The sequence below is a fragment of the Petaurus breviceps genome, unplaced genomic scaffold (genome assembly GCF_028583685.1).
Source record: "Petaurus breviceps papuanus isolate PSGF00001 unplaced genomic scaffold, PetGlider_PUasm1.0 216, whole genome shotgun sequence".
In the NCBI taxonomy this organism is placed as follows: domain Eukaryota; kingdom Metazoa; phylum Chordata; class Mammalia; order Diprotodontia; family Petauridae; genus Petaurus; species Petaurus breviceps.
In genome coordinates this window covers 4,418,620-4,434,681 of record NW_027185867.1, presented here as the reverse complement: position 1 = coordinate 4,434,681, position 16,062 = coordinate 4,418,620, and the positions used below count along the sequence as shown (strand labels likewise).

Here is a 16,062-nt window from a genome sequence, read left to right as displayed (position 1 = left end):
TTCCCACATAGTTTTAATTTCTTCTTCTAAGTTTCTATATTTTTAAAAACTTTTCATTCCATGTAGTTTGGAGATTATTGGCATCTTTTAAAATGTTCTTAAATTTTTACAATTCAAAAAAAGAAATCAATGCTGTTGAGAGCTCATCTAACCCAACAGAATCCCAATGGTATAAAACAATGTTATAAATGGAAGAGACCTCAGGCGTGGAAAAGTCTAAGCTCCTTTTTACAAATGAGGTCTCAGAGGCCCAGACAAGATAAGTGACCTCTCTAAAGTTACACATTAAATTATTTAGAACCCATGTCTTCCAACTCCCTTCCCAGAAAGTGTTCTTTCCATGGCAACCGTGCCTCCTTTTTTCTCCTTTTTTAGATTGCATGTGGTTGGTTGTATTATCAGTTCTTGAGAACATTCTATCCCTCTTGGATCCTGGACCAACTCCCATTTTATTGTTCTTATTAATGGGAATCTATAATTTTTTTCTTTTTCCTTTTAAAAATATTAGACTAGTAGTCATATATTTCTTCTTTTTCCCCTGGAGAAGTATCTTGTCTAACAAAGAATAAAACAGTGGAAAAGAGCGGTTCAGTTAAAAGAGCCAACATGACTGTGTCCCATGTTATATGCAACATTGCACACACCGCCTCTGTAAAGAAGGGAAGAATGCACATTTTCTCAACTCATCTCTGAGTTAAGGGTGGTCATTATAATTACACTCTGCTCACTTTGGTTTTATTGTTCTTTCCATTTAAATTTCAGATACTGTTTTCCAGTTTCCAGATTATATAGCATCTCAGTTCATTTACGACTTCCCATGCTTCTAAGTTTTTTGTATTCTTCCTTTTTTAAAGGTGGAATGATATTCCCTTGCATTCTGGTACCACCACTTGTTTAGTCCTTTCCCAATGCACGGACTTCTACGCTGGTGTGTGTGTGTGTGTGTGTGTGTGTGTGTGTGTGTGTGTGTGTGTGTGACCACAGAAAGGGTTACTATGAATATTCTAGAGTACATGAACCATCATTTATTTTCTCAGAACTTTTATCTATATGTTATTGGCCCATACATATACACCTATGTAAAAATACTAGTGTACACAATATATATACATCAAACTGTAAAATCAAAGTTCTGAAAGCGTACATCTCACAACACTTCTATCCCATTCCCATTCTTGTCAGCTTCAGTGTATCTGGATCTACCTTAGGTGTCGAGGTAGAGGTGTAGTGGGTTCTTCAAAGACTGGTGCAGGCAAACGGCAATTTACCTGGTGCTTCTCCCTCTAACTTCTCAGATGAAGGTAAGTTTGCTTTCTCGCTGGCCTTGGAAGCCCAGAGCTTCCTCAGCGCCGCCCCGGCTCGCTGAGTTTCACTTTCCATTTTGGGGGAAATCAAAACTCAACTGAGCTCACAGCTGCCCTCTGTAGAAAAACCGCAGAATATACGCAAGGAAGGCACAGATAAAAGCCGGACGCTTTCCCGGTATGTGCTCAGAGAACCTCTTCCACTACTTGAGAAACAGAAAGAGTCTGTCTCATGGATGCTGCTCGCTCGCGTTTTTACTGCCTGCAGTAAGTGGACGCCCCTCATACTTCCCTATACTTGGTTTGTCTCTTGCAGTGGTCCAGGGCTAAGCTGAAGAATTCTTTCCCCAAAAGTCTACGGAGTAAATTTGACATCTCCGAAGTCACTTCAGGGTTTTTCAGCACCCGAAACTATTTGGATGGGTAAAGATTTTTTTTTTGTTATGATGATTTACAAAGATTAATTTTTGCATGCATTATCTTGATATTTTAGACCTAAGAAATTTTTAATAAATAATTCTGCTTGGGAAAAATGAAATTCCAAATCCTTATACAAAAAATAGTGACTCAGTTCTGAGGATACTGAAAATATGGGCTATATAGGAAATAGACTATATAAAGAAATAAGAACTATTTCCCCACTTAAAGTTAAATAGACTAAATTTCTTGAGGGCTTGTACTGTCATTTACCTCTTTTTGTATCCCCAGAGCTTAGGACAGTATCTGGCACACAGTAGATGCTTAATACTCATGTACTGATTAACTTATAGAAAAGGGGGATGCTTAACCTGATAAGTAAATGGTTTTGCCTTCAGCTATGTATGACAAAGTTTAAAAATTGTGTTTACTTATTCTTACAAGATAGAGGATAGTAGCACTGGTTTCAGGAATATTAGTTCAACTTCTGCCTCTGACGCAGAGAATTGAGGCAGATCTGTAGGCAACCCCTTAATTTGTCGAGATGATTCTGGGACCCCTGGATTTTCTGGACAAGTTGTGTAATTTGTTACAGATTTATCACATTATTTTGAGTCCTTAGAGAAAATAAAAAGAAAGCTTTCCCTCATATTTTTGACAGTTTCTGATAAATTAACTTACTGATTTCCTCAAAATAATTGGATTTTGACATATGCAAGCACATTAACTATTTAACTTGCTTTTAATAACTAATAGGAAAATCATGGTTATGAAAAATATGGATATTAACTACAAAACAAATTAAGTGTGGTGCTAGCAATTTTAGCCTCTTTTAATCAGGTTGGCATTAGGCTATAAGAAGTAATGTGATAAATGACCAGAAACAATATGATCATAATGATGGTGTTTTACATATATGTTAAAATAGACCACAGGATTTTTTTTTCTTTTTGCTTTTTTTTGGAGGGCAATTGGGGTTGACTTGCCCAAGGTCACATGGCTAGTTAAGTGTTAAGTGTATGAGGCTGGATTTGAACTCAGGTCCTCTTGACTCCAGGGCTGGTACTCTATTCATTGTACCACCTACCTGCCTGACTCCAGGATTTATTTAGAGTACTATGCTAAAATGCTCAGATCCTGATCAACTGATCACATAATAGTCATCCATAAAGACATTTTGACTTCTGGCATCCATACTGTTGCAATATGAGGAGGTCAGTACAGGGTACACAGTGTATAATGAAAATGGTTCACATTTCTGTACTCTGTTAAAGTTTACAAAGTACTTTCCTCACAATGCTAGGTAGGAAGTGCAAATACTGTTATTCCCATTTTATAGAAGAAGAAACTGAGGTTCAGAGAGGTGACCACTTTTCCACAATGTCTCAGATAGCAAATGTTAGAGCTCAGGTTTTCAGGGTCTTTTTCATTACACAATATAATGCCATATATGTGAACAATTTCACAGGATGGTCTGGAAGCATAACTCTTGCGTATGGAGAGTGTCAGGTTCAGGGCTGTACTATCAAAGATATTTTTAAAAAGTCTTTCCAGCACCCTTTCTATGTTAGAAAATAGGATGCATTACACTTTTACAAAAGGAATGAAGTTGCTGCTTTTGTCCCTCCTAAGGCTGTTATGTGCTCAGGACTACAGATGCTATGAAAAGCTTCTGTAATTTTGTCTTGTGGGAAACTGTTGTGTAATACTTTGTGACTTCATGAATAAATTCTAGGGGGTTTCCTGAGGCACATGGGGACCATACATCTAGTAAGTGTCAGAGGTGAGATTTGAACCAGGTCTTTTTGACTCCAAGTCTAGCACTCTCTGCTATTCTGCTGCCCTTCATAGAGTGCAGTTATGAGGTTCAAAATAGGAAAAGATACCTGTTAATCAGGTTTAGCTATTCTTGAAAAAATTATAGTGTTTCATTTGGAGGAAGTAGAACTAGTCTCCCTTGATTTTATTTTAAATTTAGTTGAAGTGGAAGGGTGGAAATTAGACTGGGTTTAAACCTAAAAGATGTAGGTTTAAATCCAGGTCCTGTCTCTTCCCGTGTGACCTGAGCTAAGAAGACCCTGGCTGACTGATATGTAATAGGGTAATTAGGGGGACGTATACCCTAGCCCTTCTAATGGGTTACATGTTCCTTGTTAAAGAGCATACATGATTCTTGTTGGTCCACATGACCCAGGATTGGGGCGGGGGTGGGGTACTATGCCAAAGAGAATTGGTGTCTGATCCAGAAATTTTGCCTCCCACTTAATGGATTTAAAAAATGAAGCCAGAGATTATCTGTCTGTCTCTTACATCCTGTAATACTCACAGTGATTTCTTTCCCTTTCCACCACCCAGTGGCAGCTATTACAGCTATTACAGTACATGATAGGAAGTGCCAGTGTTTTACACATGGTACCTGTACCAATGAGCCTGAGATGATGCCCAGCTGTGTCATCTTCTTTGTTTCTCTTGCTGAGCACAGCTGGTCAAAAGCAATGCTGAGATGGATGTTTTTAGTCTTGGAGGCTACCTCATAGGTTTTAGAGGTCCTGGCTGGCATCAGGAGGTACACTCTGCAGCTATGTCTTCTCAGAGGGGACGATACCATTGCCAGGAGAATGAGGCATGCTCTGGCTGACCAGAAGACCTGGATTTTGAGTTACTGCTCAGATAGTGCAGATTGAGGTGAAAGTAGAATCTGTTTAGTGAAACTCCAAGTATCCTGAGAGTCTTCCTACTTCTGAGGAGCAGATTAGGTTATTGTTTTATGTTTCCAGTATTGGGCAGTGATTGCTTATGAAGTCTTTTGTTATAAGCATTTCTTTTATGGTGGAGGAAATAAATAGCTGATAATTACTGCTTTGCATATTGAATAACTTTTTTAGAAGGGACCTGGTTAACAGCTAAAACCAAACTTCATGAAGTTTTCCCTGGGACTCTAGGATGGGGTACAAGGAGATATAGAATGCAAAAAAAAAAGCTTGACTCCTTCCTTGGGGCTCAGGCTCACCCAAGATCAAACCTGGTCTGTAGAAGTCCAGAGCAAGAGCTCCTTGTGGAAGGGAGGTGCCCATTGGGCTTCAGGTGACACCAAGATGGTTACTGATGAGAAGGAAGTCCCTATATAGACTTGTCAACTTTAAAAACAAATGACCAGAGTCACAGAAGTTATGCAACCTCTGTTAACTCTGAGAATGTCAAAGAGTTCACACACAGGTTATCACAACCACAGTTGACTCTGAAAAATAAAAAAAAAAAACCCAACCAAATTGGTAACAGTGGTCATAAGCACAAAGCTTTCTTTATTCCATTGGAGGAAGGAAACTAGAAACAAGTACCAGTGCCTTTTCTACTAGGAGAACTGCTTGAGTGTGGGCAAATCTCAATACCTATACTAGAGGCTACACAGTAAGTTGCAGCCCTGACAGTGAAGGGTAACTGCATTTATAAACCACGTTTGATCCATAGCAGGGCTTTGTGACCAGAACGTGGATACTGCCCATACTGACTCATCTCTGTGACACCTGGTGTTGGTGGGAAACAATTCTGGGATTTTGCTGTGGCTGAGTTCATCCAGAGGGTGAGTGCAAAGGATTACTTAACAGTAATGCCAAGGTCAGGGGACAGCTTGCTTTCTGGGCTTTAGTTCTGGAAAACAGGGTGTGTCCTAATAAAAGAGAGGAGTGGCCTTGGCATGGGGGTCCTGACACACTAAAATATTTGTGGCAGCACATTTTGTGGTAGCAGAGAACTAGAAACAAGGTAGATGCCCATTGACTGGGGAATGACTGGCAAATTGTGGCATATGAATATAGTAAAGTGTTACTATCATGTAAGCAATGACAAATACAATAAATTCCAGGAAGCATGGAAAGATATAGATGAACAGATATAAGATGGAGTGAGCAGAGTAAGAAAACGATATATGCAATGATGACAACAGAGTTAATGGAAAAAACAATAATAGCAAAATGATGTGAAATTACAAAGAACAAGTTGTTTGAATAGAAGAAATATGAGAAGATACTACCTCCCACTCTTTTGCACAGATGGGGGATGGGAAGGGGAATGGATGTGAAACATTGCATACTTAAAAAAATTATTGACCGATTTTGTTTCTTTTTTTTTCTTCAAAAAGCAAAACCAAAAACTTTTATATGGGATGGCTTCCTAGGAGGAGAGAGGAGGAAGGACGTGAGGGAGAAATTTAGGTGATGGAAAAATACAAATTTATTTTTTAAAAACCTAACCAACAAATAAAAAAAAATCTGACATTACATGTAGTATTTCTCACTTCTAATCTCCCACCTCTACAAAGGAGCAGGGAGAAGTTCCTTCTCATGTCTCTTTTGGACCAAGTTTTTTGGACCATGATTATAATTTTGCAACACTCAGTTCTGATCATTTTGCAATTGTTCATTCCATTTATATTGTGGTAGCTATCGTGCACTACTCAAATATTTAAATGGACCTGTGATTTCATTGTTGTAGTATTCATGCCATCTATTCCAGATCATTGTCCATGCTTGACCATACTGTATGATGTTTGTTCATATCTTCCCATAAATTCAACATGGGGATCCACCAAGTGTACTAGAGATGTCCCTCACTTTTTTCTTTTTGAAATTCTTTTAAAAATTAATATTCAATTTTCCCATTGCATATAAACCCAATATTAACATTAGTTTTTAAAAACTTTGAGTTCCAAATTCTCCCCTCCTCTCCATCCCCCTTCATTGAGAGGGCAAAACATATTTCCATATTAATCATGTTGTCAAAGAAAATATAGACCTCTCCTCAAAAAACACCAAAAATAATAAAGTTTAGAAACTGCTATGATCTGTACTCAGACTCCATCAGTTCTTTCTCTGCAGGGGGATAGCATTTTATATCATAAATCATTTGGAATTGTCTTAGATGACTGTATTGCTGAGAATACCTAAGTCATTTACAGTTGATCATCATATAATATTGCTAATACTGTGTACAATGTTCTTCTGATTCTGCTCACTCCACATTGCATCAGTTTATATACGTCTTTCCAGATTTTTCTGAAAGCATCTTGCTCATCACTTTTTGTTTTCTTTCTTTCTTTTTTTTTTTTTTTGCAGAGGGGAAGGCAAGGCAATTGGGGTTAAGTGACTTGCCCAAGGTCACATGGCTAATAAGTGTGTCAAGTGTCTGAGGTCACATTTGAACTCAGGTTCTCCTGACTCGAGGGCTGGTGCTCTATTCACAGCACCAGCTAGCTGCCCCCTGCTTATCACTTTTTATTGAACAATACTATTCCACACTCCCCAATTGATGGGTAACCCCTCAATTTCTAATTTTTTGCCACCACAAAAAGAGCTGCCATAAGTATTTTTTGTACATATGGATCCTTTTACTTTTTTTTTAAATTTTTTTGGATTGCAGACCTAGTAGTGGTATTGCTGAGTCAAAGAGAACACACCATTTTAAAGCAATTTGGGCACCATAGTTCCAACTTGCTCTTCAGAATGGTTGAATAAGTTTGCAATTCCATGACCAATGTATTAGTGTCCCAATTTTCTCACACTCCCTCCAGCATTTGTCCTTTTTGATAGGTGTGAGATGGTACCTCAGAATTGTTTTAATTTTCATTTCTCTAATCAGTAGTGATTTAGAGAAGGAGAGGATTCTGGGCAGATGGCAGAGTTAGATAAAAAAAATTCTAAGCTCTCCAGATTTCCCCCTAAATAAGACAAAATATTACCTAAGGGTGAACATAGAGCAGTAATAATAAACAAGAACTGTGGCAGAACAGTGATCCTCCCAGGGCAACCAGAGAAGAATGAAAGAAAAATTGTAAGGACTGAGGTTTGCTTTGTGTGATGTCTGAACACCTCTTTGTAATTCCTTGGTTTCTGTCTTTCCATTGCTCCTCTCCCATGGTACCTAATACAGTAGCTGGGCAGAGAATAAGCCTCCATAGATATTTGTGCGTTTTTCTAGGGCTAGGCTCAGATAGCTCTGCTCTCTGTGTGACTTGGAGCAAGTCAGTTTGCCTTTTTGAGCCCATGTTTTTTCATCTGTAAGATGGGGTTAATCATACTAGCACTTTATACTTCAGAGGGTTGTTGTGAAGAAGATGCTTTGTTAAACTTTGAAGTGTTATGGAAATGTTTATTATAAAGTGAAATTTTTTCTTAGGTTATTCCACCAGGTGGCACTGTTGACAGTAAGTAGAGGCTGAGCTCCACCACCAAGGAAAGCCTATCCTTACTTTATCTTAAGCTTTTCTTTATTAGGAAGCGATACAGACTTTGTAAGAGTAATTTTGATGACCATTTTAACAGTAAATCAGTTTTGAATTCTGGGGGCAGGGGGAGGGGAGGAGGGTGAAGGAAACTGAAAATTCCAACTTGGGCAGAATAAATAAAGCCAAAGAGGTGATTGCCAAAGAGCATGCTGGCTCTTCATACTTTCAGCCAAAACAAGGCAAAAAGCATTTCTGTCCCAAGAAGCAAAAAAAAAAAAAAAAAAAAAAAAAAAAAAGCGAGGTCATTACTTTTCAGTTGAATTGACAGAAATAAAAGTATTTGGATCGTTTTCTTTCCTCCAAAAGAGGAACAGCATTGAACTCTGTCCAGCACATGGATTCTACTCCTTTCCCTGACTCATTTCTATTCAACTCTACAACTCATTTCTTATTAAGCTACATCAAGAAGCGATATCCTCAAATTTCACTTGTCAAGCAACATGGAATTGAAAGTCTTTTGTGCCAATGGACTTCTATTGCAAGATAGCTGTTGCTGGTGGAGAGGGTGAAATGGAAGCCCTTCCCCTTATAAGCACACACTTTGCTGGGGGAGCAAAAAAAAATCCTCAAGAACCCACTTCTTCCTCTACAGGTGGTTCTTCCTCTAGACTCTTTCCTTAGAATGGGGCCAGCATGACTTTTAAAGGCCTCCATGAGGTGTAGTTGATTCCTGTCACTTTCACCTAATGGCCAATACCTTGTAACGTTATTAGAATTAGTAATGATACAGTAGCATTTATGCAGAACTTTGAGGTTTGAAAAGTCCTTTACATATGTCTCGTTTTATCCTCACAACAACCCTAGGAAGTGGGTACTATTATGATCTCCATTTTTCAGATGAGGACATTGAGGCAGACAGAAGTTAAGTGATATGCTCAGAGTCACACTGATAGTATGTGTCTGAAGCTGGATTTTAAGTCAGGTCTTCCTGACTCTAGGTCCAGAAGTTTATCTCTTATGCAACCTACCTGGATGTTTATACCCTCTCTTTTATACCAGGTTGTGGGATTTTTTAGAAAAACTTTTTAATTTGGGGCGGCTAGGTGGAGCAGTGAATAGAGCACCGGCATCAGGAGGACCTGAGTTCAAATGTGGCCTCAGACATTAAACACAAAAACTAGCCGTGTGACCTTGGGCAAGTCCCTTAACCCCAATTGCTCTCCAAAAAGTAAAAAAAAAACAAAAACAGAGCAACAAACTTCTTAATTTGATCAGAAGTTGCCCTGATCTACCTCTCTTAAATTTATATTAATTGTAATAGTCATTCAGCCCTATATTTTTAATGAGTTCTCTACTGTCTGGCTAAGATTTATAGGGTTCAGAACAGAAGATCATATTATTCTTGCCTCCTCATTCCTACGCCACCCCTTACATCTGGTTTATATTTAACAGAGGTTTTTACAAAGGTCCCCAGAGGGGGCTCCCATGAACTGTACTCAGTGGTTAGTGACTATCTTTGTATTAAAGACAGGGTGTATTATGGTGCTTTGGGAGCTACCACTAAAGGTCATTAATGGGCAAGGTATCTTACCTTTTAAATAGAACCTGAGAAGCAGAACCAGTGGAATCTTTGAACTTGGATCCAAATCCTCTTGGGATAAAGGACTACCATGAAGAAGACAGAGCACCTGAGATACCTTTGCAGTGCTGGAGAGAGCCATAAAGGTTATTATTCCTCTTCATTTTCCTCCCTCTTCAGTTACCTAAGAACACAGAAAATGTTGCAATATACAAAGCATGGGCTTTCAATAAAGCTCTCATGATTCGAATGACCAGTGATCAATAATTTGGCATCCCTTCTTCCCCTAATTTATTAGTCTTGATTAGTTTATTTTATTAGTCTTTTTTTAGTCTTCTCTTTCCTGTTGACTCCAGGTGAAGTCGTTGACTTAGGAATGCTGAAATGAATGAATGGTGATTTCCTCAATAACCATCAAGGAATATAGAATGTACTGATCTCAAGGCCATGTAAAAAGGGAAAGTTTAGAATAAAAGATTATTAGAGGTATAAGGGTCTTTGGAGAGGACCTTTTTATTTTACAAACAGGGAGAACAGACCTAGGAAAGGGTAACTTTCCTAGTCATACAGTTTGTTAGTGGCAGATTCAAGATGGTGCTCATCCATCACTCTTTCTGGCTCAACATATTGCCTGCCTCTTTATGAGAGAGTAAGTCAGAGAGCTCCTGTGATTCTGAGACTTTAGAAAATCAAGTCCCCTGTTTTACAATGAGTTTAGGATAGGAAGAGTCACCAGGAAGCTAAAATAATATTAGTAAAGAGCTTAGTACAGTGCCTGGCACATAGGAAATCATGTATAAATATGAGCTTATTGTTGTTGTTATTATTCTAACATCTTTTATCCCCATGATGTAATTCCGGTAGAAGACTGACTTGAAGAGTCTAGCAAAGTACACATATTCTTTTCCTGTTACCCTCATATAACTCCAATGGTATAAAACTGAAAAATAGAGCTTGTCATTGGAATTTTCTCATCTTTCTGTTCCCTTCTCTCTTTCAGCAACCACCTAACTCTCTTTCACATTGCCATTTCTCTCTCTCTCTTTTTTTTTTTTTGCCTTTTGGAGGGCAATTGGGGTTAAGTAACTTGCCCAAGGTTACACGGCTAGTTTTTTTGTGTGGGTGTTAAGTGTCTGGGGCTGGAACCACCGAACTCAGGTCCTCCTGACTCCAGGGCCAACGCTTTACTCACTGTACCACCTAGCCGCCCACCATTTCTCTTTTATTGTAAAGTGATGTGTCAAATTAATAAGGGCTTGGGTTTTAGGTATAATCTTTCTTCCTGAATGCTTGCTATTTGCAAAACATCAGTGGGAATGTAAAAATCTATAAAATATTGCTCTTGCCTTCAAGGGAGAATAAAGCACATTCTGTATAATTCTTCCCTAACTAGGTTTTTTCTTTTCCTCAAGAATACCAGATCTCAGGGGTGGCTAGGTGGCACAGTGAATAGAGCACTGGCCCTGGAGTCAGGAGGACCTGGGTTCGGATCCGGCCTCAAACACTTAACACACACACACACACACACACACACACACACACACACACAAAACCTAGCTGTGTGACTTTGGGCAAGTCACAACCCCAATTGCCCTCCAAAACAAAAAAAGAATACCAATCTCAAACTGTAGTACAAAATATAATCATTAAAATGATTTGGTACTAGTTTAAAAGGAGAGAGTGAGAGAGAGGTCCATTAGTGTTACAGATCAGGTAATCAACATATGGAAGCAACCAAACCCAGTAGCATAGTGTTTGATGAAACTGAAGGCCCCTGTTACTGGGAGAAGGGCCCATTATTTGATAAAAACTGTTGGTAAAACTAGAAAACAGTATGGTAGAAACTAGGTATAGACCAACATCTCAAATCATATTCCAAGATAAGGTCAAAATGAGTACATGATTTACACATAAAGGGTGATACTATAAGCAAATTAAGAGAACATGGAATAGTTTATCTATCAGATTTATGGATAAGGGAATAATTTAGGACCAAAGAAGATATAGAGAGTATATATCTCTATACTTACAAAATGTAAAATAGAAAATTCTGATTATATAAAATTTAAAAGCTTTTGCAAAAACAAAACCAATGCAACTAAAATTGTAAGGAAAGCAGAAAACCGGGGGAAATTTTTGAAACATGTATCTCTGATAAAGGCTCCATTTCTCAAATGTATAGAAAATTGAATCAAATTTATAAAAATACAAGTTATTCTCCAATTGTCAAATGGTCAAAGGATATAAACAGGCAGTTTTCAGACAAAGAAATCAAAGCTATCTATAGTCATATGGTAAAATGCTCTAAATCACTATCAACTAGAGAAATTCAAATTAAAAGAAGTCTAATGTATCACTTCACACCTATCAGACTAATATGACAAAAAAGGAAAATGATGGAAGTTGGAGGAAAAGTGGGAAAACGGGGACACTAATGCACTGTTGGTAGAGTGTGGACTGATCTCACCATTATGGAGAATAATTTGGAACCACGCCCAAAGGACTATAAAATTGTGCATACCCTTTGATCCAGCAATACCATTGCTAGGTCTATATCTCAAAGACATAATCCAAAAAAAAACAAAAGAGGGAAAAGGACCTATTTGAAGAAAAATATTTCTAGTAGCTCTTTTTGTGGTGGCTAAGAATTGGAAATTGAGGTAATGTCTATCAATTGGGGAATGGCTAAATGAGCTCTGGTATATGATTGTAATGGAATATTATTTTCCTATAAGATATAAGAGTAAGATGATTTCAGAAAAACTTGGAAAGACTTACATGAACTGATGTATAGTGAAGTGAACAGGACCAGAACCTTGTACACAGTAACAGCAATATTGTATGATGAAAAACTGTGAATGACTTAGCTATTTCATCAATAAAATGATCTGAAACAATCCCAAAGGTCTAATGATGAAGCATACTATCCACCTCCAGAGAAAGAACTGAGATTGCTTGAATACAGACTAATGCATGCTATTTTTCACTTTCTTTCATTTTTTTCTTTTATTTGAGTCTTCTTGTACAAGCCTAATTTGGAAATGTTTTATATAATTGAAAAAAATGATTTGGTACTCGTTTTAAAAACAGAGAGAGAAAAAGGTCCATCAGTGGAATAGATCAGGTAATCAACATATAGAAGAAATCAAACCCACTAGCATAGTTTTTAATAAAACCAAAGACCCTTGTTCCTGGGGGAAGGACTTATTATTTGACAAAAAGTCCTCGAAAAACTGTATAGTATTGTAGTAGAAATTAGGCCAATACCCTGCACCAAATACTATGATAAGGTCCAAATGGATGCGCAACATATATAAAAAGTTACATCATAAACAAATTAAAGGAGCAAGGAAGAAATTAACTTTTGGTTCTATGGATAGTGGAAGAATTCAAGGTTAAATAAAGAGGATCACAAGATAAAATGGAAAATTTTGATTATATAAAATTTAAAAGTTTTTTAATACAAACAAATATAATATAGTAAAAGTTAGAAGTCATATAGGTAAATGGGAAAAATCTTTGTAACAATTTCTCTGCTAAAGGTCTCCTTTTCAAGATATATAATGAAGTGATTCAAATTTCTAAGATTAAAAGCAATCCCCAATAGATAAAAAGATATAAACAGATAGTTTTTCAAAGGAAAAAAAATCCAAGCTATCAACAAATTTTGGTATATGTATAATAAAGGAACATTCTTGTGCCATAAGAAATGGACATTTTTTCAGAGGAAACTGATGCCTACATTTAAGTCAGGTTGTAATCTCATTTGTTTTACTCAAAGTTGGGCCTGTTTTGTTTTATTCCAGAGGTGAGAACTAAAAACAAGGTAGGGAATCCCAACCCAAGTTAAATAAGTCCAATCCAATAAACATTTATTAATCACCTAATATATGCCAGGCCCTTAGCTCACTGCTGGGGACACAATTAATAAAAAACAAAGTCCCTGACCTCAAGGAACTTCCAATCAAATGGGGAGATAAGACACAAAAGAAGGCAGGAAAGCAGGATGGGTAGGGAAATATTAGAGGGGTAATCAGTATGGGGGCATCTTGTCCTGTGGATCTGAAACTAGGCAGAGTAACACATGCAGAATAGAGTGAGTTCCAAAGTCTAGCTTCTGCCCTCTTACAAAGGAAAGCATTGGGAGGAGTTTGGTACTCCTGGCCACTGGACCCAGATGGCTCTGGAGGTGAAAGTGAGGCCAATGACCTTGCCCAGCCCTCCCTCACTCAAATCCAAGTCAACTGCAAGTCATGTCATCATTTCCCTGATGCCTTCAAGAATGAAGGACAAATACAACACAACAACACAGCAACAACCTCCAGCCAGAGGGAAGAGGAGGCTGAGAGAGGTGGTAGCATTCCAGTTATGAGTGAGCAGCAGGGCGGTAAGGTTAGAGGTGTGGAGTTGATACCAGGCGGAGAGCTGACACAGAGAAGGATGTCCAGCTGTGTATGACCTGCCTCATTTTCCCCATCAACATCCTTCTTCTTTCTCCCTTGTTCTCCTAAGCCGTTATGTTTTGTACACTTCATTAAGCTGTTAATCACACGTTCCTTGTGACATCTCTCTTCATTGTTACTTAACTTTTCATGTGTTTATGATTTTATTCCCTACTTAACTGCAGAGTCCCTGAAGCCAAAATGATTTCTTCCACCTCACTTGCCCCTTTCACAATACGTAGCAGCACCCTGTGTGCAGTTAGTTCTCCTTCATGCTCAGGCCTTGCTGATTCTTATTCTGCCATGTTTCAGGCCCCGTTGGTTTATACAACATTGGACAGACTTGTTGCCTCAACTGTTTGCTCCAAGTCTTCATCATGAACCTGAATTTCACCAAAATCTTGAAGAGGTGAGTCCTTTTCCTGAATAGTTCATCAGTATTTGACTGAGAATAATAAATAATAAATTTATATTTTCTTTTATGTTAACAGGAAAATTTCAATTGTTCATGGTGAGCTGGGGGCCTACTGAATTAGATAACCATTAATTAAGTATCATGTGTTAGGACTGTGTTCAGCTCCAGGGATACAAGCACATATCAATACTTGATTGGCCTCTTCCCTCATTGCCCAGCCATGTCCTTAAGCTGCTGGAAGAGGGTCCATTCAACCAGAGACCCCTGGGTGATTCAGTGTCTATTTTTTGGATTGTTGACATCTCTTAGGATAGTAGATTTAAAACTTGAAGGGAGATTAGAGAGTATCTAGCCCAGAGTTATACAGGTAGTGAGTAACAGAGCCAGGATTTTAAGTCAGGGCCACTGACTCCAGATCCATCATTCCTTCTGGTAAATGAATCTCTCAATTTCAAGAACACCCAAGTAATCCCCTTGTTCTGTTTCTTTCTTCCAAGTGCTTGATCCTGGTCTTATTTATGAGTTTGGACTACTCAGTTCAATTTACTTCAATTCAACACACATCCATTAAACATTTATAGAGTGCTGGGCCTAGAGTCAGGAAGACCTGAGTTCAAATTTGGCCTCAAGCACTTACTGGATGACCCTGGGCAAGTCATTAAACTTCTATGTGCTTCAATTTCCTCATCTGTAAAACAGGGGTAATGATAGGACTTACCTTCTGGGGTTGTTGTGAGGATCAAATGAGATAATTTTTGCAAAAGCACTTAGTACTGTGTCTGGCAAGTAGTAGGTATTATATAAATGCGTATTCTCTTCCCCTTTCCTTTTCTTCTTTCCATAACCTTCCCTCCACTGTTAGGTACTAAAAATAGAAAGACAAAAATGAAACAGTCCCATCCCTTACCTTCTACTGGGATAAACAACGTGAAGATTGTTAAGAAAACACAAAAGAAATTGAAATAAATAAAATATCAATGTAACACAGGTTACTTTGGCCTCCACTGCCCGAAAGCCTAGTGTGTCACACTTTGCCTCTGCCCTAGGGTTCTCTGATACTTTTTTTTTTTAAAGCAATCGGGGTTAAGTAACTTGCTCAAGGTTACACGACCAATTATTTCTGGGTGTGGTGCTGAGTATCTGAGCCCGGATTTGATCCAGGTCATCCCGACACTGGAGCTGGTGATCTTACTTGCTGAGCCACCTGGCCACCCCTAAGCAATTGGGGTTAAGTAGCTTGCTCAAGATTACACAGCCAGGTGTTTCTGAGTGGGTGCTAAGTGTCTGAGCCTGGGATTCGATCTCCAGGTCATCCCAACACTGGAGCCGGTGCTCTTACTTGCTGTGCTACCTGGCCGCCCCAAGTTCTCTGATACTCTTAAGGGAGTTTGATGCAGATAAGCTCTCTGCTTATGGCGCCAACACTCACTGGTGGCTTTCCCTCAATTTTAGGTATAATCTCCTGAACCTCTGCTCCATTTAAGCACTAATAATCAGGGTAGGGGGTGGTGGTTGTGAAGAAATGATTTTGTCTGTTTCCTTGTGGCATTGTTTTGAGCGAATCTCTTCCAGGAACCTTCACAACATGTGGTTCCACTACTTATTTAGTATTATAGTGCCTAGGGAACTGGAGGAAGGGAAGGGAAGTTTCCTAGAAGAGTCTTTTCTTGATTGCCTCGCTGTTA

General features: G+C 38.5%; 1 protein-coding gene across 8 annotated transcripts in view; it reads left to right on the top strand.

Moving 5' to 3' along the window:
* The first annotated feature begins 456 nt into the window (after positions 1 to 456).
* The window catches only part of USP18 (ubiquitin specific peptidase 18), a 30,933-nt gene continuing 15,327 nt past the window's right edge, over positions 457 to 16,062 (top strand). Inside the window, exons 1-5 of one of the 8 annotated variants that reach the window (XM_069094290.1) lie at positions 457 to 1,482; positions 1,621 to 1,727; positions 5,190 to 5,301; positions 9,544 to 9,666; positions 14,275 to 14,371. In XM_069094290.1, the coding sequence (XP_068950391.1) occupies positions 9,612 to 9,666; positions 14,275 to 14,371 (152 nt within the window). In that variant the 5' untranslated portion in view covers positions 457 to 1,482; positions 1,621 to 1,727; positions 5,190 to 5,301; positions 9,544 to 9,611. Of the gene's footprint in view, positions 1,728 to 5,189; positions 5,302 to 9,543; positions 9,667 to 14,274; positions 14,372 to 16,062 lie in introns of all 8 variants that reach the window. The other 7 variants (XM_069094289.1, XM_069094294.1, XM_069094287.1 and 4 more) reach the window with 7 other exon arrangements.